The sequence below is a fragment of the Poecile atricapillus genome, chromosome 2 (assembly GCF_030490865.1).
Source record: "Poecile atricapillus isolate bPoeAtr1 chromosome 2, bPoeAtr1.hap1, whole genome shotgun sequence".
NCBI classification, from domain to species: domain Eukaryota; kingdom Metazoa; phylum Chordata; class Aves; order Passeriformes; family Paridae; genus Poecile; species Poecile atricapillus.
The window spans coordinates 94680410-94706156 of record NC_081250.1 but is presented as its reverse complement, the minus strand read 5'-3'; the positions used below and the strand labels follow the sequence as shown (position 1 = coordinate 94706156).

Below are 25747 nucleotides of genomic sequence, written 5' to 3'. Positions count from 1 at the left end.
TTAGTTTGCCTTAAAATTCAGCAGCACATCTAGTAGTCCTGGTTGGTAGTAAAACTTTGTTCTGTGGCCTTACATTAACCTTACTCTCTGTTGCTTCTGTACATCTTCTTACAGTTCATCTGTAGGTATGAAATAGGCATAACTGTTAATGTTGCAGATTTTAAGGGATGACACTATAGCTGCTTTTCTGCCTAGAAATTAGTGATGCTTGATAAAATTGAACAGAGAAAGAGTTAAAGGCGAACCATCTCACACTCTCTGTATTACATTACAGACTCCATCTGGGAAATAGACCCATGTTTTCTTTAGAAGGACAGCAGAGCATAAGTAATGGTCTGCTAAGCGCTCACCTGAGAAGGCACTGGGTTGTAATGCTAGGCACACCCAAAAACCGAGAGTGTCCCCTATAGCACTTCTGGAGTAATGCCAGAGACTTTAGAGAGGGACTTCACTTGGCGATTTTATTATTTACAAAACACTAAAACTTTTAAATATTTTGAAATATCAGCTCTTCTGCAAATGCAGACAATAGATTCACTGACAAGTAGCACAGAAATTATAGCAATGCATGCAGTACATTTCTTCCAGGAGCTGCGAAGTGCAGGTGAAAAATATTGTGTCAATCACACAGACAAAGAAGGAAAATTACACACAGATTAGACAGCTTGAAAATGTAAAGTTAGGCATATGATACACCACTGAATTTCCTTATTAATAAAAATTTTCATATGCTCTTCAACATGTATTCCATACACTTTTCATAAACAGTACCACAAGCTTCTTAAGGCTCTGAAGAAAAAAATTGTGTCTATTCTGCTTTTATGCAGAGCAAGTTTTATATAAAATGAGAGTGATGCAGAAGTGTTAGAAGACTGATAGGCAATGACAAACATACCACATAAATTTGGAAGAGATAATGAACAGACTTCTGCAGTACAAAATTAAACACAATTGTACGTACTGCTGCTGAACACTGAAAGACATGCAGGGAACAATAATTTTGAAATGCTGAAATAGAAATGAAGGTTGGCTTTTGCATTAGACAATTTACATTACTATCTGTACAGACAAAAGCTGCCTGCACATACAAATTCATTTACATTCCTGTAAAGTGTGCATCAGGTCTTTTCAAAACTGAAAATAAACTCAACATTTAAGGTTCTTAATCCTGAAGCAGACGACCTCAACAAAAAATGCAGGCACTCTTGATAACAAAGTTAGAATTAAATCAGGGGAAGTATGTAAAATAATGAGGTCGTGCAAAGTTTTTTCCCGATACTGATTTGGTTCGATTTCATTGGTTTTCATTCCTGTCCCTGGGGCCTCTCTGAAATCATGCAAAAAGCTGTCACTTTGCTTCATGTACTTGTAGGTTGTATTTCACCACTGAAACGACCGGCGATCTTAATATTTTAGCACAGAACTATCCTACAGCCACCAGAGGCCACTGCTGTTCTTTGCTCTTTTCCTGCCTGCAGCTGAGTAGTGAGCGCACAGAAGCCCCAGGCATTGGTCACACCACCTTCACTCCTCCTTTCCATTTTTATATACAAATGCTGCACTTCTGCATAGAAATTTAAAACCACAACACTTTTTGTTGGCGGACGGAACGTGAAATTATCTAAATATTGCTTACCCAACCTTAGCCTTCAGGAAGAAATGAAACCTTGCATTCCAAAAACCTGAATTCATTCTTTGATATGATTAAATCGGGTTGCTTAAGGCAAGCTTTTAGATGTAACTTAATTAGGTATCTGAAAGGCTTTAAGAAAAAAACCCCAACACCCATTTGCAACGGAACAATATAAATGAACTAACGAAGTGATAATTAACATTCGATGATGAGAAAAGTGTTAAGTAATGCTTTGCTTCTATTGTTTACAGATATCAGTACCAAACCCACCCTATTTTTTTCATCACTGATCTGAAGTACCTGACCAATACTACTTGCAGAGACTACAGAAAGTGACATTAAACTAATAAATGAGAAACAAATGAGGACAGGATCATCCATCCTGGTTAATGCATCATATTAAATGTGTTTTAATATAGTCTATTGAAACACTACGTAGTTTGTAATAAAGAAACTGGACATATGCCGGCAGCTGGAATGGGGGGAGGAGAAAGGGACATCCTGGAAGGCAGTGAGAAGAACGCGAACATTTTAAGAGTTTAGCAAACAAGCAGCAGCAAGCCAGTTCAGTGGCAATGGGCTTTGGATCTATTTTTGGCTGTAAGACTTGAGTAGCCAAAAAAATTTAATTTTTATTTTTTTTTTAATACTGCAGGCAGTATTCTCATACAAGTTCCTGCTGAAATATACAGAAATCTACTCCTTTTAAAAAGGTCTTTAAAATTAAAAGTTGTAGAACACTCCCTTAATTCACAAGGAAGCTTTAGAGCCTTAATTAGGTTGAAATACAGAGATAATGGAAGAAGAGGAATCAAGTCATTCATCGTAAGTATTTTATATTATGTTTTATTTAGTTAGAAAGAGGTGTAATAAACACATCACTTTAGAAGCTGAACCCTTGTGTATTAAATGATGACATACAGCAATGTCTTTGGAAGCAATGAAATCTATGACAGTGCTGAATGTGCTGTCAAGAAAAGCATATGCAACTTTATTGCCATCATTCCAGAGAATTTCTATTCACAGAAATTACAGAATCAAACACTATGGCTTGTGATACCAAAAAATCATTATGACTTTTTACAACAACTCACATTAAGATCTGGAGAAGGACTTCTGACAAAGCTCACAAGTAGTGATAGGACAAATGGGAATGACTTTAAACTGAAGGAGGGTACATTAGATATGAGAAAGGAATTCTTTTCTGTGAGGGTAGTGAGACAGTGGCACAAGCTGCCCAGAGAAGCTGTAGATGCTCCATTCCTGGAAGTGCTCAAGGCTAGTTGGGTAGGACTTGAACAACCCGGTCTAGTCAAATGCGTCACCGCTCATGGGCAGGGGCATTGGAACGAGACGATCTTTAGGGTCCCTTCCAACCCAAACCACCTGGTGATTCTCAGATCTCCTTGGGCAGCAATTCCGTTCAGGTAGCAAAGCTTGGCCAGGGCACAGCCAGGCCAAACAATTCCAGCAAGTTCAGTCGGTTTCAGCAGCAAACCCCACCTGCACCGGCAGCCCCGCGGGCTGGAGGCTGCTGCCTTTCTGGGCACCAGGTGAGTCCCATGTGCTCATGTTTTGTACCCCTCAGCCTAAGATGAGAATTTATGGAGGGCGTGAGACGGGAAGGCAGGGAACAATCACCCACAGAGAACAGAATCACAAAATACCCACAGCTGGAAGGACTCATAAGGACACGAGTCCAACTCCCAGCCCAGCAGAGGACAGCCCCAAGATCGCACCATGTGCCTGAGAACAGTGCCCAAACACTGAACTCCGCCAGGATTGGTGCTGTGACCACTTCCCTGGGGAGCCCGTTCCAGGGCCCAGCCACCCTCTGAGTGAAGAACCGTATCCTACTACCCAATATCCAAACTAGGTTTTCCCTGGCACAACTTCGGGCCATGAAACACTCGGTTCTGGCCGAGTCCTGCTTTCAGGCTCTGAGACTCACACCCTCACAGAATCACAGAACTCTTAAGGACTGGAAGGGACCTCTACTCCAACCCCTCTGCCAAGGCAGGGCCAGCTACGGCAGGGGACACAGCTACACGGCCAGCTAGGAGCGGTAGGCAGGCAGACCCGCTGTACCAAACTCCGAGCGGCCCCGTTCCCGTTCCCAGGCCTGCTCCCCGAGGGCGCCCTGCGGGCCCCGCCCGCCGGCGCACCCGGATGTGCCGACCTCCCCCAACCCCGGCACAGGCCGGCGCATGCGCACCGGGGGCCGCCGCCGCCCCTCGCCCGCCGTGCGCCCCCCGCCCGCCCGGCCCTGCCGTGAGTTCCCCGCAGCCCCGCTCGCCCCCCCGGGAGCGCCGGCGCCCGCCCCCCGCAGCCCGTGTGAAGGGCCGGGCCCGCCCGCTCGTCCCCGCCCCTCCGTCCCCCCTCCGCCGTCGCCAAGAGTGTGTGTGTGTGGTGTGTCTGTGTGTGCGTGCGCCGGGGGGGGCGGGAGGGACGGGTTGGGGGCGGCCATGCCGAGGGGGCGGCCCCCCGAGCCCGGCGGGGAGAGTGGTGAGGCCGGCGCCGAGGCAGGTAACGAGCGCGGCCGGGCGGGCGCGATCCGCGCCCGGGGGTGGGAGGCGAGAAGCCTCCGCGGGCTCCGCATATAGTCCCCGGATATGGGGGAGGAAGGCCGGGTCTATTGTGCGAGGGTACAGGCGAGAGGGCGGAGGGGAGGAGAGGAGAGCGGAGGGAGCCGGGCCCGGCCCTGCGGAATGATACCGGGCGGGCAGCGGCGGAGCCGGCCGGGGCGGCCTCGCCGCCTCCCCGCAGCCTCCCGCCGGGGGAGCGGCGGCCGTGGCTGTGATGGCCGGCGGAGGAGCGTTCCTCGGGCCTGGCCTTCCTGCTCTTCCTCCTCCTGCCGCGGTGCGGGCCCCGGGGCCCGAGGAAGAGCTCGGGTCGGCTTGCGGCGGGCAGAACGGGAAGGCTCCGGCTCCTTCCGCTGCTCCTCTCCCTCCCCTCCTTCTCCCGGCCAAATTTTCGAGACCTTCGAGTAACGCATGAAAACAGATGGAAAATCAACTCGTCCATCTCTCTGATTTGCAAGGACGACGTTATTTTTGAGTTTGTTGTTGTCGTTTTCATTGTGAATATATGTGTAAAAATCACCAAACGAAACTAGTTTTCTCTCCCAACATGTATTAGTCTCATGCTTAAATTTTAAAATTTTTGATTGTGTTTTATTGCCGTTGATGTCTGGAGAGTACATTCAGGGCAGGATTGGTTTGATGGGCTGGGGCGCTTTTTTTTTTTTTTGACAGCAGTTCGTAGCTGCTGAGTTTTACGGCTCTTTTGTGTAGTTTGCTCCTGCTGATGTTACTGTGATACTGTGAGCAATATTGGAATAAGGCCTGCAAACAAAAAATGCTGTGGTTGAGGTAGGCCTGAAGCCCTCATAAGTGACTTCTCCTTCAGCACAAACGTGTAGCAGTAGGTTTTTTATTTCATATATATATATTTATCAGATAGAATGGAGAGAGATGTTATAAAACATTTGAATACCATGCCTATTTCAGTCATGAAAAGTCTGCTAATTAATATTTCTAGTATATATTTAGAATATTTTGCTTTCATAATGCTTGCAGATGAGCTCTGTAAGGGGAATGTGTAGGTGAGCTTTCTGTGGAATACTTTTCTGTAAAATTGAAATGTGCTGATAGGCGAAGAAAAAAGCTCTACTGTTAAGTGAAGGTTGGGAAGTTGAGCACGATTTTTTTCTACAGTATGGAAAGCCAGATGGGCCACAGGTTCCTACCAGAAGTGGTTTGGCTTGGTTTTTGTTGTTGTTATTATTAATTCTGTTTGATCTCAGATTTTGATTGCTAAGTAATCAGGATATAAAGAAGGTCCTTAAAAACTTTTGCCAGCTTTGGAGGTTGAGGTGTTTGTGGGGGGAGTTTTTTGTTTGTTTGTTTTTATTGTTTAAACTAAAAATCTATGTAAAGATCTACTTAGTTCTGTAGTTTTTGAAAGGGTATGCATGTGTCACACGTATGTGAAGTCCTACAGTAATGGCATGATGTACAAATGGGAAAAAGATGAGAATTTAGACTTGACACAAGCTGTTCAGACAACTGTAGCCTAATAGTTGTATTCATTTTGCTTGTAGCTGGACCTTGATCTTAGGCTATTTCTATGGTAAGAGGTGTGTTATGGCTGGCAAGACTTACTGTGAGTTTCATCACATTCTCTATTTTTCACATTTTCATTTCTTTTAAAAGAAATTTGCTAGTTTATTAATGATAGAGGTGGTTTGAATGCAGACAGCAGTTGAGAATTACAGGGTCTAGGGCTATCACAGGGACTGAGAGACAACTGCAGGGATTGCCCTTTATAGGCAAATTCTGTGGATTCTGGTTGTTTTGGTCCTTGAGATTTCAGCAGTTTGGGAAAGCAGCAAAGTCAGTGTTGGCAAGCAGCACGTTTTTTTCTGCACTTCCCTGTGACAAAAAAGGTCATGAATGAGGAAGCTCTAGCTGAACAGGACAGCTTGAATCTTGGAAATTTATGTTCTCAGGACATTTGGCTGTTTGTCCTGTTCATATAGAGACTGTGAAAACTGGTTGTGCATTTAGTAGGTTTCACTCTTACCAGGAGGAATTTTATTTAGAAAATACATGTTTACAAAAATAAGTTTTGTGTCCTTAGGAAATTGCATAGGTTTAGGTTTTTTTCAAGTGTGCTCTTCGGAATTCCTGCAGTTGTGCTATGCTGATGTCTTTCATGGAAGTGTTGCTCTCTGTAGTTGTACAGCCTGTATGTTTATGGTAAATCTGCTTTTGCAGAAATGGAGAAAATAAAGGTGAATCAATAATGTTTTATGTAGCTTCCTTATACTGCTCTAACCACCATGCATGTCAAAGACTAGAACAAATTCTTTGTTCTAGGAAAATTAAATATGTTTGATAAGAAAAATGAATTGTAGGTTACAGTAGTCAAAATAATACCTCGACCTCAACAGCTGATACTTTAAAAGATCCTTTTCCTTTTTTGGTATTGTATTGTTTTCCGAAAACCATCTTGCAATTTTTATTTCTTTTTTAAACTCAGTCGAGCTGCTCAAATTGACCTCTCTAGTCAAAACTGAAACATGGTAGGTTCTGTCTGAGCATAAGGAAACACTTCTTCATTGTGAGGGTGACTGAGCACAGGCAGTGGTTACACAAGGGAGTTGTGGAGTCTCCTTCCATAGAGAGGCCCTTTCTGTTTTTACCTGTGATGTTTGTCACTGACTAGCAGCAACATGAAATGGGCAGTTTTGACTTTCGTTATCTGATCATTTTCAAATGGTAGGAAAGGAATGCTTTGAACAGCAGAACTAAATATTTCAGGCTGTACTGAAGCAGTTTTTAAGCCTAGAGTGTATGTCCTTTATTAAACCCAAGGGCTACTTTTAAACAAGTTTGAACTGAATTCCTTTATGAGTGCAGTTAAAACTTCAGTATTTCATGTCTTCAGAGGGCCTGAATTGTAACAGAATTTACACATGAAGGATGATAAATACTAAATAGACAAAGCTAGGAAAAACAGAGATGGCATAGCTTTAAGTTTGCCTCTGCAGAGCTGGCTGTATTTTGTTTGCTGCCTGTCAGTCCTCTAGCAACGTTTAGGGTGTGAGTACATTGAATTAGGGGAAAATCAATTTAGAGGCTTTACATTCCAATTTTATTTTACTGAAGAAAAATGAAATTTAAATGCATGTAAGTTAAATCCTTCCAAATTTTTGTAATGTAGATGATTTTAGTAGGTGTGCATTAGGGTTTTATGTGGTGACCTCTGACTGACAAGAGAAGAATAGGTGATGATGTGATGATGTCATGCAACCAAGAATGAAGAGGTTGTGGTACAGCTTGTGTGGTGTGCAGTAAATCTCTTTAAATACAATAGGTATAAGTAATTCCTTTTGAAAAGATGCAGGAGGAGCAACTGCTCAAGCTTTTGCCTTGGAAAAAGTTCATATTTAGGCTTTAGTGGTGATACTCTGGTATCTCACTGTTCTGCAAAGGTGTGTGTTGGGTGTAAAGGTGATAAATTTGGATTACACTGGTGTGCTTTAATTACACATTAGTTCCTCACTATACTTGAAATAATGTCCATGTCTTTTCTCAAGCTGAATATCTTGTGTTGATGCAGTTGAATAACTTGTTCTCTGTGATAGCTTCAGTCCTTTTTCTGTCCCTTGTCCATAGATTTCTGCCAGTTGCAGAAGTTTTATTTCCTGTTGAATCTGTGCTCATACCTTCATTTATTCATTTATTCCCATGCATTAAGTGCTTCCAAATATAATTAAAATTGTTATTTGAGACCTCTCATGTTTCTCTTTTGAGTTTTGTTGCTGCAATTGGATTATGTTCACTCTCTGGAAGAAGGAAGACCATGCAGTAAATCATTTAGTTCATTCAGAAGTTTCTGTTAACAGTGTAGTAGCTGGGCACAGGTAAAGGTCGTGGTTTCAAACATGAGAAATCCAAATCATGTGAAAACAAACAGCTGAAAAATGGTAGTTTGGTATGCAGCTGTCAAAAAAAAGTGTAACTCCTGTTTTGGAATATTTAACAATAAATATGGCAGTATTTACCTAAATGTCAAATGAAGCTATCCAAGTTGATTAAGGAAATGCCAATTTTCAGTTGTCTGTGTAGGTCAGGATGATGTGGATGGGTCTATCTGTGTGGTGGGTTGACCTTTGTCAGCAATTAAGCGCCCTGCAACCACTCACTCACTTTTGCCTGCAGTAGGGTGAGAGAAAGAATGGGTATAGGAAGAGCAAGAAAAAGCTTGTAGATTAAGATGAGGGCAGTTGAGGAAATAAAGGAGGAACATTTAAAAAAAAGGTAAAAAACCCCCAAAACCAAACAAAAAACCCAAACCAACCAAATTGCTAACCAACAAAAAAGCTCAACCAAGTGATGCAAAGGTAAATGCTTGTCATCGCTCACAGAGGTGCAGTCTGGTGCTCAGTCTCTGAGCAAAGAACACAACCTTGGGAGAACCACCTCCAGTTTTATATTGCTGAGCATGATGGTTTATAGCTTGGAATATCCCTTTGTGTTAGCTCCAACCTTTCTCCCACCCTCAGCCTACCCACTGTGGGGGCAAAGTGAGAAACAGAGAAGGCCTTCATGCTGTGCAGCACTGTTCAGCAATAGCTTAAGCAGTGATGTTAGCAGCATTGTTTTAGTCACAAATTTGAAACACAGCACCATATGGGCTGATAGGAAGGAAGTTAACTCTCTCCCAGCCAGACCTAGTGCAGCCTTACTTAGCATCTAACTGGCTGTGATGGAGCTGTGAATTCTGTGTCAGTTAATTCAGGCTTCTCTGCAGCATCGGTGCAGCAGCGTGGCTGTGCTCTGTCTGGACACTGCTTCTGAAAGGAGTGCATCTACTTTGTGTTGGCACATGGCAAGTGACTGGCCCCTGGATGTCCATCTCAGCAGTGTGTCCCAGATTAAGTGTTGACCAAAGCATAATAAAAATACCTTGTCTTACATGAGCAAATCTTGATTGATTTCTGGATTTTGGCATGATGCATAGACTGAAGTTGAGTCCTTCTCCTGCTCTTCCCTTTAGAAGTCAGAAGGAATGTCTGCTGTTTTTGTTTAGAGTGCTGGGCTAGACTTAAACTAACCTGTTGCTTTTATGATTGCAAAACTAAGCAAAACGTTTTAATGATTCATTATCATTTGTGTTCTACGAGTTCAAGTGTAGTATGAGAAAATGTCAATATTGCAATCCCTGCTTTGTTCTCTTGTCCTACCACTTTCTGTCCACTTTTAAATTAGTAAATAGGTTTTGATAGGGTCAGACCCTTTTGTCCCTAGGCTTGCCAGCTGCCATTTAACGTAAGTGACAAGTTTTCACCCATGAATTTCACAAGCTTGCGTGTTTATTTGCAATATCCTCTCAGTCAGATTCGTGGAGGTTATTGGAGATCTAATAAGGCTGTGCTGCATTCACAGCTGAATGAGTCCATCTGCGCCTTGCAGAGAGGGCTGTGGGCTGCCATGAGGCACAGTGCTGCTTACATAAGGAGAGAATGGCTGGGAGTGCTCTAATTCTGTCTTCCTCCTTTCACATTGAGTTGTCATCAGCAGCTTCTAGCAGAGAGCACCTGCTTGCTGACTCAACTCCTGAGGTCAAGTGTTGGTGAAGGCTGTATCGCAGCTGAGTTCACCCAAAGTGATTGCTGCTGCTCTGTGAGGGACAATAAATTCAGGAAAGACATAACAGGTTGTAACATTGAGAGTACTCAAGTAAGACAATCTTTAAACTGAACGTTTGTTATCATTGATAGATACTTTGCAAATCTGATTCTTCTGTTTTTGGGCACTTAGGACAAACTGTAGGAATACAGACAAAAATACATTTGACAGTGCATGTTGACAAAGATGTGTTTGATGGTGCATAATGAGCTAAGTGCTCCCTGTTTAGGTTAATTGTATTGATACTTGACTGTCTCTCCCAAGCTGTGAAGGAATAAGGTTGATTTATGTTGCAGCTAGACTAACATGCAAATTGAAAAAAAAAATAAAAAATAGAAAGTGACAGTAGCTTCTGCACTGTTTCTATTCAGCTAACACTAATAAATGCAAATGTTTGAAACTTTCCCTCAGTTCAGCAAGGTTTATCATTTGTTGTAGTGCGCAGATCTGAAAGAATCACTTATTTTTCAGGAGGTTTGTTACTCTGAGAGTAATTTTCTGTTTTCTTTCTCTGTGATTGTTTACAGATATCACTAAGAAGCCACTCTCTAGTAAGAACATGCCAGTTTTTCGTGTGATTGTGTTGATACTTTGTGCTTAATCAGTTAGTGTCTTCTTGAGCTAAAACCTCAAACTTAATTCTTTGTTTTTGGCTGGAATGGCATTCTGAATTGCATTAATTCATTGAAGAAGCAGACTTGTGTTTTCATCTGCCAGAGTATACCTGACAATAAATACATTGATTCATTTGTGTTTCTAATGCTTATCTTTTTCTAAGAGGATAAGCATCATATTGGCTATTTATGAGATGCTTGCTAATATGATACATGTGTCCATCAAATGTTATGTCAGTTATGTCAGTATTTTGATTTTTTTCACTTGGGTACTCAGGGATTGTTTAGAATTGTTGCATTATTTTTTTTAACTGATAAATTTCTCAGTGCATTTAAAAAGGATTCACGCCTCACTGCCAACTTCTTGAACTTGCTTTTGTCTGTCATGTACTGGTCTTTAAGACAGGTTCAGTATTTTGCAGTGTTTGGCTTGTTTAATGATCCAAGCTGATGCACTAAAAGCGTTTTTTCCTCTGATATAGGGAAAGATTATTTTGTTGCTGATTTGTGTGAAATACAGTAGTGTAGGTTATTACTTTGACTTGTTATGAAAGAGGTATCTGTAAATAAAGTTTTCATTGGGATACTGATTCTTCTAACAAGCAAATTGTGTCAAATGGTTATTTCATTTTTGAAACATTTCTTTTGATAACATTGAAATGAATACTTTACAAGGCTGTGACACCTTCCTGAAAGGTCAAAATATGGCTCACTTGCTTGTGAATTCTTTAATTGACTGTGTCTTTCTTGGTTTTACTGTCCTAATTCTAAACACAGTGTAACAGTTTAGGCCTTGCTGTTATCCAGTTGTTTGATTTCAGGAGGGATATTTTTCTGAATACTCTCCTTGTTAGTAGAAGTGTAAGCTATAGAGTCACTTCCTATGTCTTTAATAAAAAGGTCTTTAATAAAAGGTCTTTAATAAAAAGCTTTAATGCAGCTCTCTGAAATAGCCAGTATTTGGTAGGTGATAGATGACCAGATGGTTCTAGTGACAATACAAAGGAAAAAGAACATTATATTTTTATCTCTCCCATAGGCTATTTCAGATGCAGTGTTAACGAATAAATGAGTTTGTGTTTTAATTTAAACCTGTATTACATAGCAGTCCTGCCCTTTGTGTGAAAGTGAAGCAATTGAACTTTCAGAATTCTTTAATGTCCAGCCTGGACTGTTTATGTGGACATGCTGGCTGTAACTGTCTAGAACAGACTTCAGCCTGATCTCCCAATAGCTGAGCCTTTGAAGACTTCTGGAGTCTAACCTAAGTTGATTGGCTGTGCCTTGTCCTTAAGGATTTCTGCACTGAGAGTCATCTGCAAAGAGAAGTTGGACTTTACACTCCAGTTGGTGATTATCTAGAGTCCAATCCTGATTCCTCAATGTCTTTCCTTTTCTTTTTGGCACTATGAAAGACAGGACCAAAAAACCCTGTAAGATTTTCTGTGGAAGAGTAATGCTTAAAATGTTACAGATGTAAGCAGTCCATTTTCTATATGGATGCACTCTGTTTCTTCTCCCATGGGATCTGAGTGCCATGGGAAGGTGGAACAGCTTGGAGGCAGCTCAGTATTTATGATCATCCATGAACTAATCTTGAGAACTTTGAGATGCTTTGGAATGGCATGTGACATGCTCCAACTCCTCATTTATTGAAGTTCAAGCTGTTTTTCTGTTATTTTTTTTATCAAATATTTTAATATTATGCATTTGTTGCCACTTTCTGCTTATTTTAGTGGTGATCATTTCTGTCTTTTTACAGAAAAGCTGAAGTATTTTCAGGTACTGTATCAGGTGGTCTGATTTCATAGAATTGTAGTAATCAAATTATTTTGAAATATTACATGATACTTTATTTTTCATTCTATAGTTAAACTCCTTTTTAAATTGCAGAAGAAAATTCACATTCACATTAATTCACATTCAGATTAATCAGTATTGTAGTCAATACAGATATGATACACATTTTCATATATATGATACATAGATATATTATTGACCCGAGACCAATGCCACTTGGCAGTATTATTCAGAAACTGGAGAGCATGTTGGGATTTTGTTTCAAAGTGTAGAGAAGTTAGCACCTTTGATGATATCACATTTCTGCTACTTCAATTGCTTAGACATTGTTTTAGCATATTGCCCAGTTCCTTTGATCTCAAGAGTGAATGTTTAAAGATAATAATCTCTTTGGCTCAAAGAAAAGGTTTGATGGCCTTTGTAAAGTCATGGATTGGATCATTTTTCATTTGTCAATTTGAAGTGAGAGGTCAGGCCTACATGGGATTGAACAATTACTTCTTTTTCCAGTGGAAAGGAAAGCTTTGTGCGTTATGTTTTCATATAGCCCAAGTATAGGAGTAGATTTTTTCTTTCACTTCTCTTGTGATGCCATTATTTACAGAAAATGATTCTGTGTCCTTTCTTCTACTCTGGCATATTTATCACAAGATTGCTTAAAGGTTTGTATCTTGTAATTAAAGCTATGTTTTTCAGCTTTTGAAGAAATGTGACCATTTCAGGGTTGTTATTGATAGTGTCTGCATACTATGAATTTATAGTCTTCTAAAGGGTGCAGTAAGTTTACACAGGATAAACATTAGTGATATTTGCATCATTCTGTTACAGAGAAATACATGATAACTAAACTTCACAAAGCAAAATTTAATTGTGTGACTTAGTCCAGGAATGGGAAGTTTAAGTCCCTAGGGCATTGTTTTTTATTGTGATTTCTTGCTTGGAATATATTGTGCTGAGATGTTTCCTGCAGCTTTCTCAACTACAAGCTTTCAAAGTTTGTTTATGAGAATTTTAGCAGGAAAAAAAAAATTGATCAGAACATAAGGTACAGATATTTTTTTCCCCTTGTAAATGGTGTGGTGAATGAGAGAGGACTTTGAAGTGGGTGCAGTAGAGTAGAAATGCTATATGAATTGTAATCTTCAATTTCCTCTGAGGAAATGTAAACAGGATGCTGTAAACTACTCGGGTTGTTGTTACTTCCTATGCCTAGTTCTTACATACATGAAGAAAAGTACTGACTTAAAGACAAACATCAGAAACTTTCCATGTCTAGATAATAAAATCAATTTCTTTTTGAGTTCTGTTGTTGATGCAGTTTTGGTTGTGGCTGTGTTTGAAACTGAATTTTACAATTTTTTTTTTTCTTTCATGACCCTAACCTGCAGCACAAGCTGATTCCTGCTGCCAGTTGATTTTCTTAAAGCTTTGTTTTTAAATAAAGATAACTTCCTTAGTAAGACAGTATCTTCTAAAATGTAAAATGTGTTTAACTTCCTTGATTAATATTTTCCTTATATCATGAAGTATTTATAGGATTGACTTCACTCATTTGAGCAGGAGGATGTAGAAACTTGCAACTTGTATATCAAAAGTTTTGCAGGAGTTCAGAAGAAAACTGCATGGGCTTAGACTGGGTCTGTTTAAAGAAAAATGCATCTCTTTCCATTGAATTAATATGAATGCACTTAGACTTGCAGTTTAGTGCATCTGTCTCAACTGTTTGAAACGTTGGTGCTGGGTTTACAGCTCTAAAGGTTTTAAAATAGGCTTTATTAAAGGTTTTATAATGCCAGAAGGAGAAGAAAGAAACTATGTCTAAACTTTTCTTAAGGCAAGAGATTAGAGAGAGATGGGAGGGAGGACAGAAAACCTGTGTAGTCAGAACTGCTGACTATATAATTTTAAAAAACTTTTTTAGAAACATGTGATGTAATATTAAAAGTAACCCCTGGCAGTATCTTACTCATACCTGGTGTTTTTTGCAACATTTCATTTTGTCTCAAACTTGATGTGTGTTTATTAAGCACAGAAAGAATTTATTTCAGATTACTGGGTAAAGGTGATTATGTATGTCTGTAGTGACTGGCAGTTTGAGGTATGGATATTTTTGATTGATCCTGTGCCAATGGAAGCAGGAATATATGTATGCCTGAGATCTGCAAGATTCCTTGAAGTTACACTGTTGGATAAGTCACAAATCTTAGAGGAATTGGAATAGTTTCTGCTTCAAATTTTTCAGGTTTTTACAATTATAAGTAGATGTGACTTCATAAAAATGTTTTGTTGGTTGTTTTCTAGATGATGTTCTGACGCCAAATACAGAGAACGGTAATTTTCCCTACCAAGTACCCAGCTTCCATAAGTGTGAGATTTGTTTGCTGTCTTTTGCAAGAGAGACCCAGTTCCAGCGCCATATGAGGGATCATGAGCAAAATGACAAGGTATGAATTGTGGTAGATATAACCAGTGTGCATTGGTATTTTCATATACTGTCAAGTGAAGCTAACACAAGACAACTTTTCCATTTCTCTTCAGTCACAGCACTGATAATTATTACTTCGGGACCTCAGAGTTCTGTGACATTTCTCTTTCATGTTTTCTCATGTTTCCTTTGAGATAGGACTTTCTTTGATGCCCTTTAATTGGATTGTTGTTTCCAGATCAGCAATTTTTAATTTTAGCCATTTTATTTGATATGTAAAATACCCAGGTAGATGACAAAGTGTGAGTTTTTTCAATAGAGTTTGCAAAGTGGTTCTATACATTAGCAATAAAAAGAAAATAATGTTTATATTAACAGGACCCTACTGGTAAACTAATTTAGTATGTATGTATTGATCAATAGATTAATGTCTTCTCTTTAGCTGCTTACAAATCAAATTTGGGAAAGAAAGAGAAGACTACAGATATGTGATTAAGACCGGACTGGTTTTTTAAATGAAGCTTTTTACCACAAGTTGCATCTGTAATATGAAGCATTTAATTTATTTCCCTTGCTTTCTATTTAACAAAGTTAGAACTACTTACATGTGGTAGGAAAATAATTTTATTACTTTTTGAGGTAGCCCTAAATACAGATTAAATTTTGCAAAACATAGCACTTGGAGATAATTCACGTATACAAAGAACAATTACACTAGTTTCAGTGTTGTAAAGTTGATAAAGTTGTACCCATGCTATTGCAGATTTATGTGAGAGCCTTTAAGTCTGAAAGTGAAACTGCTCTTAAAGAATGAAAACTGGTTGTGCAGATACCAAGTGAAGAGCAGTCAGGCCTAGTATAAACTAAGTGTTTTGCTGTTTTGATTATTAGTTTTACTTAAGGAGATTTCATGCAATCTCAGAATATGCTGAGTTGGAAGGATCCACAGGGATCATCAAGACCAAGCCCTGGCCCTGTGCAGGACACCCGAAGAGTCACAGCAAGTGCCTGAGAGCATTGTCTAAATTCTCTTTGAACTCTGTCAGGTCTGGTGCTGGGGCTGCTTCCCTGGGGAGCCTGTTCCAGTACCCAGCCACCCTCTGGGTGAATCATGATCACAGTTAAAGGAGAAAAATGTGTTTCTGTCTCTTGCTCATTCCTCTCTCCTACTAACTTCACTCTTTTCAGACAGTCTCAGTTTTGGGTCTCTGGTTTCCTTAGTTCCCCTGCTTTCTTTCCCTTTGTGCTCTTGTAATGCTGTATTTGTATGTTCCGTAGTGAAGAAGATAAAGTAATTAATATTGATATTATTAAGCATCATTATCCTCTATAGGTGCTTGAATTCGTCTTTTTTTAATGTTTAACACTTTGATTTGTATGGTTATATGTGTTACTCAGGGTATATGTAGCTTATGGGAAGACTGAATTTTGTCTTTATTTGTGATTTTAACAAACAGCCTCACCGGTGTGACCAGTGTCCCATGTCATTTAATGTTGAATTCAACTTGACACTTCACAAATGTACTCACAATGGCGAGGATCCTACATGTCCTGTCTGCAACAAGAAGTTCTCCAGAGTAGCCAGTCTGAAAGCACATATAATGCTACATGAGAAAGAGGAGGTAATTAATTACAAACATTATAACTTAATTTTAAAGAGATATGTCATAGTGGTTTTATTTAATCCCTTACCTTTATGCTTTAGATTGGAGGATTGAATAAATGATTTTGTTCAGAAGAAATACAAAACTTTAAGTGGGGAGTCTGTTTTAATATTAGTTACAGACAGAAATTAATAACCTGAATATAAATCAGTATTCCCATTGTGCCTTTATGAACAAAAGGAACTTGAGCATGTTTGATAGATACTATATTATACTAAATATAAACATTAACTGATTGGTTATTTACACATACTTTTATTTTGAAGATAATTCTGTGACCTAATATACATTGATATGCCCACGTATAATAAGTAATGTGTGATGATGTTTGATGGCAGATGTCATGGAGAGGCACTCTCACCATCCATAGAAATAGATGAAGCTGTTCCCTTATCTTAAGTGCCCATGTCTTGTTTTGGAGTGGTTGGTTGTTTCACTTGAGAGAGTACTTGTTCCTTCCCCTCTCACAATTTCATTTTCTATTTTGATAGAGTGTTGGTTAAATTCTTAGCAAACAGTTAATACATAGAGGTGTATTTTGCACACTTTAAAGCCATTACTGCATTGCTACAACTGCCAGTTGATGGCAGTGCCAAAAATACCAAGTTTTCGATCATGTAATTGCCTCTTCCTCCTGTAAAGGCTTATTTAAAATTGCCCTTTGTGTTAGAGAATCTGAGCTGAATCAAGAATGCACTTTTATTGTCAGACTTCTAATCATAAATGCAACAGTGGTGTGTTTCTCCATGCCTATTGCCGACAGCTTACAGCAGTTTTGACCTGTAAGTCTGAGATAATAGGCCTGTGTGCACTTTTCCCTAAACCAGATGCAGGGCATGCCATCTGTAGAGATTGTATTCCTTGTTAATCATTTTAGCTCATGTTTTGTCATGTACACAGTCAAGTAGGCAGCCAAGTTAAGTGGACTAGAGTACAATTTTGCTGCATATTAATATATCTATAATGATAAATGGCTTAATTGGTATTACTAAGGGAACTTGATTTATGAATTGCTAAGCACATCAGAATAAGGAAACTAAGCATCAAGAAAGACACCCAAGGGTGGTTTTTGGTGTTTGTTTCTACCACTAAGTGATTTTTCATGTACTTCAGCAGTGCTGATTTTGTTGCTTTGGTGCAGATGTCAGAAGAATAGGCTGTGTGATGCCTTCCAGTTTAAAATTCCATCTGCAGCTTGAAAATTAAATTAATAAAAATACGAACATATTTCAATTGCTAATGAATGTGTTTCTTATAGTACCCAATAGTTTTGTGGAAAAACAGAGACAAATGTAACAATTAATTCACATAAAACTGCAGGAATAACTTTCACAGTAATTACGCACAGGACCTGCAGGAGAGCTGGAATTTGAACTTGAACAAGAGGGTATTCGTGATGACACTAATTGACATTGAGGAGTTTTCCACAATGTGCAGGTTAATAAGTTATTGGTGAAGTACATTTTCCATCTTGTTTGCTCTTCTTCCTTTTGCTGTTAGAAGAGTTAAAAATCTGAAATCAGAGCAGAGGTGCTTATGGGGGGACATACATTAAGGGACATGCATAGAGGTTAAGGACATGGCTTCACAAAATGAAATTTGGGGAACTTTACCCCTGTGTTGTGCTGATCAGGCAGCTTTATCTACAGATGAATGCAGATGGCCAAGAACAAGAAATTTAAAGTGATTAGCTTCTTGGGAGCTCCAGTGAGATTTGGGAGAGTGTGTCTGTTTGTGAAACTTAGATTTTTGTGATTGGTTGCTCCCTGTGGGAGGTTCTGGAAGGAATTTTCTGGGCTATTACTACTGAGCTTGCAAGAGACTCTTATTTTTTCCTCACCTTCTTTGGTGATTTGTGTGTGATAAACGGGTGTGAGGAAAAAACTTCACATTTGAAATTCCTCACTAATAGGGGGTAGCTTTCTCACGAGAAGTCATAAAGAATATATCTTGTGTAAATATGCCCCATCTTCTTGAGGATTGTTTATCTTGTCCATTTCTTCAGTGGAAATGTGCAATGGTTTTCATTGCTACATTTTGCCCTGGCAGGACAGAAATGGTGAATAAGAACTTGAAACACAAATTATTTATTTCTTCATGAACATGAGGGACTTCTGGGCTTTAAGAACACCTTAATATATTGAAAAAGTTAAAACTGATATTCGGTGGATATAAAAATGAAAATTCCTTCATTATAAGATCCTCTTGGTTTGGGTTTTTATATTTTACGTTGTTTGATGTTGGGGTTTTGCTTGTTTGTTTCATGTTTTGTTTGTTAGGGTTTTTTTTAGAAATACTCGCTGTATTTGATTTGTACTGTCTAATAATTCATGAGCAATGATTGTCGTCCTGAAAATTAAGCCTTCTGATAATGTTTTCATAGTTTTAGTTACTTTCCCATGAAAATCCTGTAAACATAAGTTGTTTATCACATTCCTTCTAAGAAGCATCTTTTGATGGACATTTCACATGACCAGTGTGATTGGGAAGGTGGTAACTTAATTATCCAATCCCTGGTCATTGTTGAGAATCTGTAAATACTGGAGTCAGAGAATAAAGTCATGGGTTTATGTTCTGACACTAAGAGTGGTTGTGTGAATCATTTTGCGTCCTTTAGTGACAAATGATCTTTTGCAAAAGTGCTGATTAAAATCCTTTACAGATGCTGGGAGTCATAGATACCAGACAGGTGAAGATCATAAGTTCCAAAGTGTTCTTTAGATGTTGCATCTGGTAAGATAGGGAGAGGTAAAAAGGAAGAATCCAATTATTAGAACTTTAAACTTTTTTTTCTGAGTTTGGGAATTTTGCGTATGATTAGCCCCTTTTGTTTAGTGTTAAAATGTGAGTTTAACCATAGTGAGGTTACCGTGTTCAATTACTTGTTCTGTTTGTGGTGGTGATTTTTTTTTTCGCTTGAGAAGCAAAAAAAATACATTTGGTACTGCCTATAGCAGAGTCTGTTTGGCATGATACATTGGTGGGTTTTTGTAGTTTTCTGCTTTACTGTGCTCTTGCTTTCCTACAGCAAATTCCACATTACTGAATAGAATAATGAGGACTTTAATTGTCTCAAATACTTCATTTTAGGCTATTTATTTTTTTTGTTTGTAGAAGTTGCCTAATAGAATATGTATATTTGCAACTTAACATGCTGCATATGCATGTCTGAAAAATGCTGAGAAGCAATTCAAAATCCCTCAGTTTTGAGGTTCATGAGCTTGGCATAGTAATTTTAAGTTTCCTACATAAAATTTTCTTCCACTTCTAGAAATCTAAAATCATAAACTAAATTTGTTGTATAAGAACAGTAGATGCTCATAAGAAGTATTCATATTTAAATGTATGTCCTAGAAGAAAAAGTATTAGTTATTTATTGTCTCACTCTGTAACTTGAATCCAGTAATAATGACATTTAGGTTAGATGAAACAAATAATTTTTGAGTTGGTAATTAATTTCATTAAAGGACTTCAGCTTTTTAAGCTTTTGTCTGGAAATGTGGTACTGCAGAATTATTTTTTCAGACTTAAAGAACAAATTCATTGTCAAAACAGTCCATTGCATACCTGTGTTCCTCTTGATTAAAACCTTCTTGTCAATATCTTTCTTGAAATGAACACTGTTGCTTTCTGTTGTTTGTTTTTATTTTTTTTGTTGATCATCATGGGAGAGGGAAAAAAGGGGGCAGGATAAAAATAATTTCAATTTGCAGTGATAATCACAATTACTGAAAACTGAGCTGATAGAAAACCTGTCTGAAGTTACTTATGCACACCAGTGAAGAACATTTAACAGATGGATATTTTTAGACATTTAAGATTAACTCTCAGCTTAGGTTTTCTAAAATAGACTGACGGATAAAATTAATGATTTCAAAAGGCAAAAGGAAATCAAATAAATGCAGAGCTTTTAATTTTCACAGAAACAATATTTGACTTTGGTTCTTACTCTGAATTTCAGAGAAATGGCAACACTTTTGCATTAAACATTAGAAATATAATTTCTGTTCTAAATGACATGGAATACTAATATAACTGGAAAATGGTGTGTTTAACACTTTTAAAATTAATGGGTTGAAGAGGTACCTCTTAAAAACATCGTGTCCCTCTATTTCTGTCATCTTTACTGTTGAGAAAGCTTAAGAAGTCAGTGCTAACTGTGGTGAGATTACTGTTTAAAAGTGACAATCAATATAAATTTAATCTGCAAAAGTATGAAATCCCTGAATCCACAGTTACCATGCTTTTGTTTTAGAAAGTAATTATTTTTTACAGATGTTTCTCTAGACCACTGTGTAATGGCACTGAGGTGAGCTTCTGTGTGTGTCTTGAACCAGCCCACCAAGGAATTAAGGAGTGGTGAGGATGGTACTGAACTGCTTGTTTCTGTTTCCATATGAAGTTTTTCAGAACTCAGTTCTAGTGGAGTTTCTTAAAATACAAATATTAATATAATCTTGCAGTGATTATTGTACATGATTTATATCAGAGGGCTCATACATTTTTCTTGCTTGTATACTTCTCTTGCTGCTTGCTTCCAGCTGCCAATGTCCATAGATGGATAAGTTAATCTACTTGAGCAAAGCTTGTGCACTGCTGTTTTGAAAAATCAGTCTCTATTATCTCTTTCAGAATCTTATCTGTTCAGAGTGTGGAGATGAATTCACTTTACAGAGTCAGCTGTCCATACACATGGAAGAACATCGTCAGGAACTGGCAGGCAGTAGGATTCACAGCTGCAAGTCTTGTAAAAAAGAATTTGAAACTTCCTCACAGCTAAAGGAGCACATGAAAACTCACTATAAAATAAGGTGACAATCATGGGATTATAACAAAATGAGCAGATGTTACTTTTATGGTGGTAGCTGGGAAAAGCAGGAGTAGTATTTCCAGTCAGCAAAATACCATGATTTATGCAGATCATTTCTTTTCTTTGGTATGCTGCTCTAAAATGACACTTGCTTTTTAAAACCTTGCTTAACTAGTGGTTATTTTTGGAGGCCTCTTTTTTTTTTTTTTTCTCCCCCTGTTTTTCTGTTTAGGCACACATACTGAGCATAGTTCATATACTAGCTATTTGTAAGCATGGGTTAAGTTTCTCTAATGTAAAGTGTTTATGATTTTAAGCACCAATAGCAGTATATTGAAGCAAATGTATATTAATTTTACATGGCATTTATTATAATGACAAAAGTTTTAATGTTTTCATTCTGCAAAGATGTAATTTGTACTTTGCAGTTTGATCATCTTTCCCAAGAGGTCCTCATTATAACCTCCCATGAGTTTCTTGTAAATCTAAAAAAGCACAAAATGAAGGGGGTAAAAAAGAGGCCTGGTAAATGCTGTTCTTATTTTTGGTAAATATTTGTTCTGTCCTTTCTTTCAGCTCTCTAGTTTACTTTTAGGAAGGTAAGAATTACTTAAAGTTAGAAGGAAGAAAATCTTCTCTTGGTTTACTTTATATATTAATAAAGCCTAAAGTGACGGGTGATATCTCTTTTAATTTTCACTATTTCTACAAAAAAACAGATAAGGAAAATTACATATTTAAAAACAATAAGCCCTGTCTATTTCCAATTCCTTTTACTAGAAGTTAATACAGTTAATTCTAAGATGTTAATAGTTGTGTTGCAGGAGGTTTAAACAAGTGCTGTAAATTTTCATCTGCGAACAGAAATTTAAAGGTTTGAAATATCAAGTTAGGTTTCTATTGGGTTATATAAATGTATTACCTCCTAAAGCCATTCTTCTTGTGCACATCTCCTGTGCAGAGATGTTAGGATGAATAAACTAGTTGGTTTGATCTGTAGCAAAATGAATTTTGGGAATTTGTATTCTCTCTTTGTGTGATTCTGTGGAGAGTGTGATTTGTATTTGAGGGTCAACGGTGAATATTTGTGTTGTTAAATTCTTAAATTGCTCTTACCAGACTTCAGCAAGTGCATTTGTACTCTATTTTATGAGATTTGTGTATTCTAGTTCAGAATGAAGGATTTGGCTATGTTCAGGCAAAAGAAGTAAAAGTTGCACAGAGTTGAAAGTTCCCAACCAAAACACGACTCAAATGTTTGTGAATTCACTGTATACTTCTGGCAGAATTTACCCTGAAAATGTCTGAAGAGAACCTCTAAGATCTATCAGATTTTTACTGCAGAAGCAACTAAAATTCTTGGTGCTTGTAGGTACTGAGAAAATAACTGTTTGCCTTGTTCTTTCAGAATCATTATGGAATTTGGGTTTTCACTGTTGCAGCTGATACTATGTTGCCATCACGTTAATACTATGATAAAAATGATGAGGTAAAAGAAGCTTCTTCAAAATAACATTTCATATTAATAAATTTATTTTTTTTTTTCAATCACAGGGTATCAAATACCAGATCTTACAACAGAAATATTGATAGAAGTGGGTTTACCTATTCCTGTCCTCACTGTGGAAAGACGTTCCAGAAACCTAGTCAGTTAACACGCCATGTCAGAATACACACAGGTAAGGCAGTGGAAGTTTGTTTTAATTTGTTTTTGTTTTACAAAAATCAATTAACCTCTGAAACGCTGTAAATGTCTTCTTCCTGTTTGGACCTGAAATAATATTAATACATTTGGCTCATTAGATGCAACTACCTGTTGGTTTGAAATAAACTTTATGTAATTCATTTGCTTAGGAAATTTATATGCTCTTATGATTTCCAGATTTATATGATTAGAAACAGCTAAAAAATTTGAAAAACTCTATAGATTTCATTTGTTACAAATGAAAATATCAGTTTTGGTATTTAGAGTTTCAATGGGCCCTAAAATTCGAATCCCTAGATAAGGGCCAGTCATCTACTTTAAAATGGATCTTATGTACTCTAGAGAGTGGGTTCTAAAATTTACAATTGCAAAAAGAGCAAAAGTACATGAGAATTATTGATACTAATAAAGTAGTGTTCTTGCATTTTTTAAAAATTGATTTATTTCAACTTGCAAAGTGATGTTCTGAGGTGATAAGCCTAGGTTGTAATTTTAATAATTGAACAAGTGCAGGTGACTGTTCAAATTTGCAGAATGAAAAGGATATGGTTTTTGCTACATTTCTGTCATAAATATGTGCATGTTTAAACCATAAGCAATTGAAATAATTGAAAAATACCAAGCATAAAATAATACAGAACTTTTGAAGTGTACAGGTGGCTACAAAAGAATAGGTCTTATGTTTTAACCAGGTATACATATTATAGCGGGAGTTTGGCTTTAAACAAAGTCTTCACTGAAGATGTTCCAGTGATGTTCAATATGTATTTTTCATACATACTGAATAAACTGCCATTTGTCTAGTTTTTAGCTAATTCATGTATTCATTTATGTAAGTGTGCAGTTCTGTTTGTAACATCAGTCAGTGTAACATCTCTGTTCAGACAGTGATGTGATGAGTTGCCGTTTACAAGAATGGCCTTGTTTACTAAGAAATAAAAAGACCATTGTGTGACACTTTCTTAAGAATCTTTTGAAATTTTACAGATTTAGTTATAGAAAAGTAACACAAGAGGTCACCCTTGTACCTCCTTTAAAACAATTACTTGAAAATAATATCAAAAAAAGGTCAGTGAATATTAACTTCAGTATTTTAGATTCTTGGTTCCATTTAATTTGTTAGCTTATTCTAGTCAGAATTAAACAAGATTATAGTTGGTTGAGGATGCTTTTTTCAAGCTTCAAAAAGTTCAAGGCATTTATTTTTTTTTTTTAAACTAAAAGACATTTATCTGTTGAGAAACCAGAGACAGAAAATGCAGTCCCAATCTGCACATGATAGGAGGTCATTTTAACTTCTAAGTAGCTTGCAAATACTCAGTTAATTTGTGAAGTATGTTAGTACTCTAAATCTGCAGACAATCTGTCTGGCTTTCGGCTGTGTGAGATACTGTAAATATGTAGAAAACAGCTCTGCTTCAAAGAATATAGAATGTCCAAGCCTTTACATGTTAAAATAGCAGGTCTGTGCACAATGTGCAGCATTACGTTTGCCTCTTAATTGCAGTACTTTTTGTGTTCTAGCTAATCATTTCAAGCACTTGCACCCTTCTGGGAAAAAAATAAAGTCTCAGGGACTGCAATTCCCACATTAATATATGGGTAATGAACCCCTTGTCCCCCCTCTCAAATCTGTATTTGATTAGGTTATACTTGAGAAATACAGAAATTTTACATTTCCACAACAGAATTAAGATTTCGTTTTTATAGTGAGATTTACTTACGTAGGCAAACTTAACCTGAAGCAATCCTTCCATGTGTCCACCAGAAGCTCTTACTGGAAATTAAGCTTTTTGCCTATGAAAGCCTAATAGGAATTTTGTATTTCCAGATGTGAATCAGTGTTCTTTATTTTAATATCTTTAAAAAAATATACAGTTAAAACTTGCAATCCTTAAAGCACCTTCAAAACCCCTAAGCAGCAGAACAAGATACACATTCCTTCAGTGAGTTAATGCTTGTAATCAATTTCAGAAAAACTGCTTTTATTTCTGATAATGTGAATTTAATTAAGAATTAATAAGCTTAAAGTAGATGTAATTACAGCTATAAAATTAGAAATTATATAAAATATTTATTAAAACTGATTTAATGTGCACATGGTAGTACTTACTGGTGTAGCAGACAACATACTGCGTGCTTATACTGGTCTTGGCTATGGAAGTGTGCAAAGGCAAGGTGCTAAATATTTTCAAGGTCCTAGAGTTACCACAGCTGAACTATTTCACTAAAAGAAAAAAAGAGTAGTACTTAAGTTCACAGCGGAGTTCCTGGTGTTAAGTTCCAGGAGTTAATTAAGACACATGGTTGTAAGAAACTAAAATTTATTATTAGTATGTTTATGTAGCTTTGTAATCTGTTTATGCAGTCCTCTTATGTTCTGTAACTTAAAGTTTCTGTGGGGTTTTTAATGCTTATCTGGTAACATACAAAAAGTGCAATTATGCACAGCACTGAGGGCACCAAAATTGGGAAATCATGACAGCATTTCTGTAACAATATTGGCTAGTTTTCTTTTAAATAGTCAGTAGGAACAGTTTTTTTAAATTATTTTCTGGGCAGAACTGTCTAAAACATTATTTCATTGCATATTTTCAGTAGGTGGTTGCAAAGAATGAATGGCTGGTAAAATTTATTGGGGAGTGGGAACCATATACCATCTTTTGCAGTGTTGCTGTAAGACTTTGTGATTTAAAACCAGATAAAAGGTTAAATTTTTGACTGTTAGTTACTTATTACTGTCCATTTACCCTCTGGGCCTGTTGTTTCTGTGAAGGTATTTGCGTTTGGTTTAAAACACATGGTTAGGTGTAAAACATATGTGAGTTTCTTTTTTCTTTTTCCCTTTGTTTTTTTTTGCTCCAATGATTTTGCATAGCAGCTGAGATCTTTCAAACC

The 25747-nt window shown here is 37.6% G+C and overlaps 1 protein-coding gene across 2 annotated transcripts in view; it reads left to right on the top strand.

Moving 5' to 3' along the window:
- The first annotated feature begins 2512 nt into the window (after window positions 1-2512).
- The window catches only part of ZNF236 (zinc finger protein 236), a 78055-nt gene continuing 54820 nt past the window's right edge, over window positions 2513-25747 (top strand). Inside the window, exons 1-5 of one of the 2 annotated variants that reach the window (XM_058833668.1) lie at window positions 2513-3904; window positions 14547-14689; window positions 16128-16292; window positions 20967-21145; window positions 22699-22823. In XM_058833668.1, the coding sequence (XP_058689651.1) occupies window positions 3841-3904; window positions 14547-14689; window positions 16128-16292; window positions 20967-21145; window positions 22699-22823 (676 nt within the window). In that variant the 5' untranslated portion in view covers window positions 2513-3840. Of the gene's footprint in view, window positions 3905-4080; window positions 4160-14546; window positions 14690-16127; window positions 16293-20966; window positions 21146-22698; window positions 22824-25747 lie in introns of those variants that run through there. The other variant, XM_058833667.1, reaches the window with a different exon arrangement.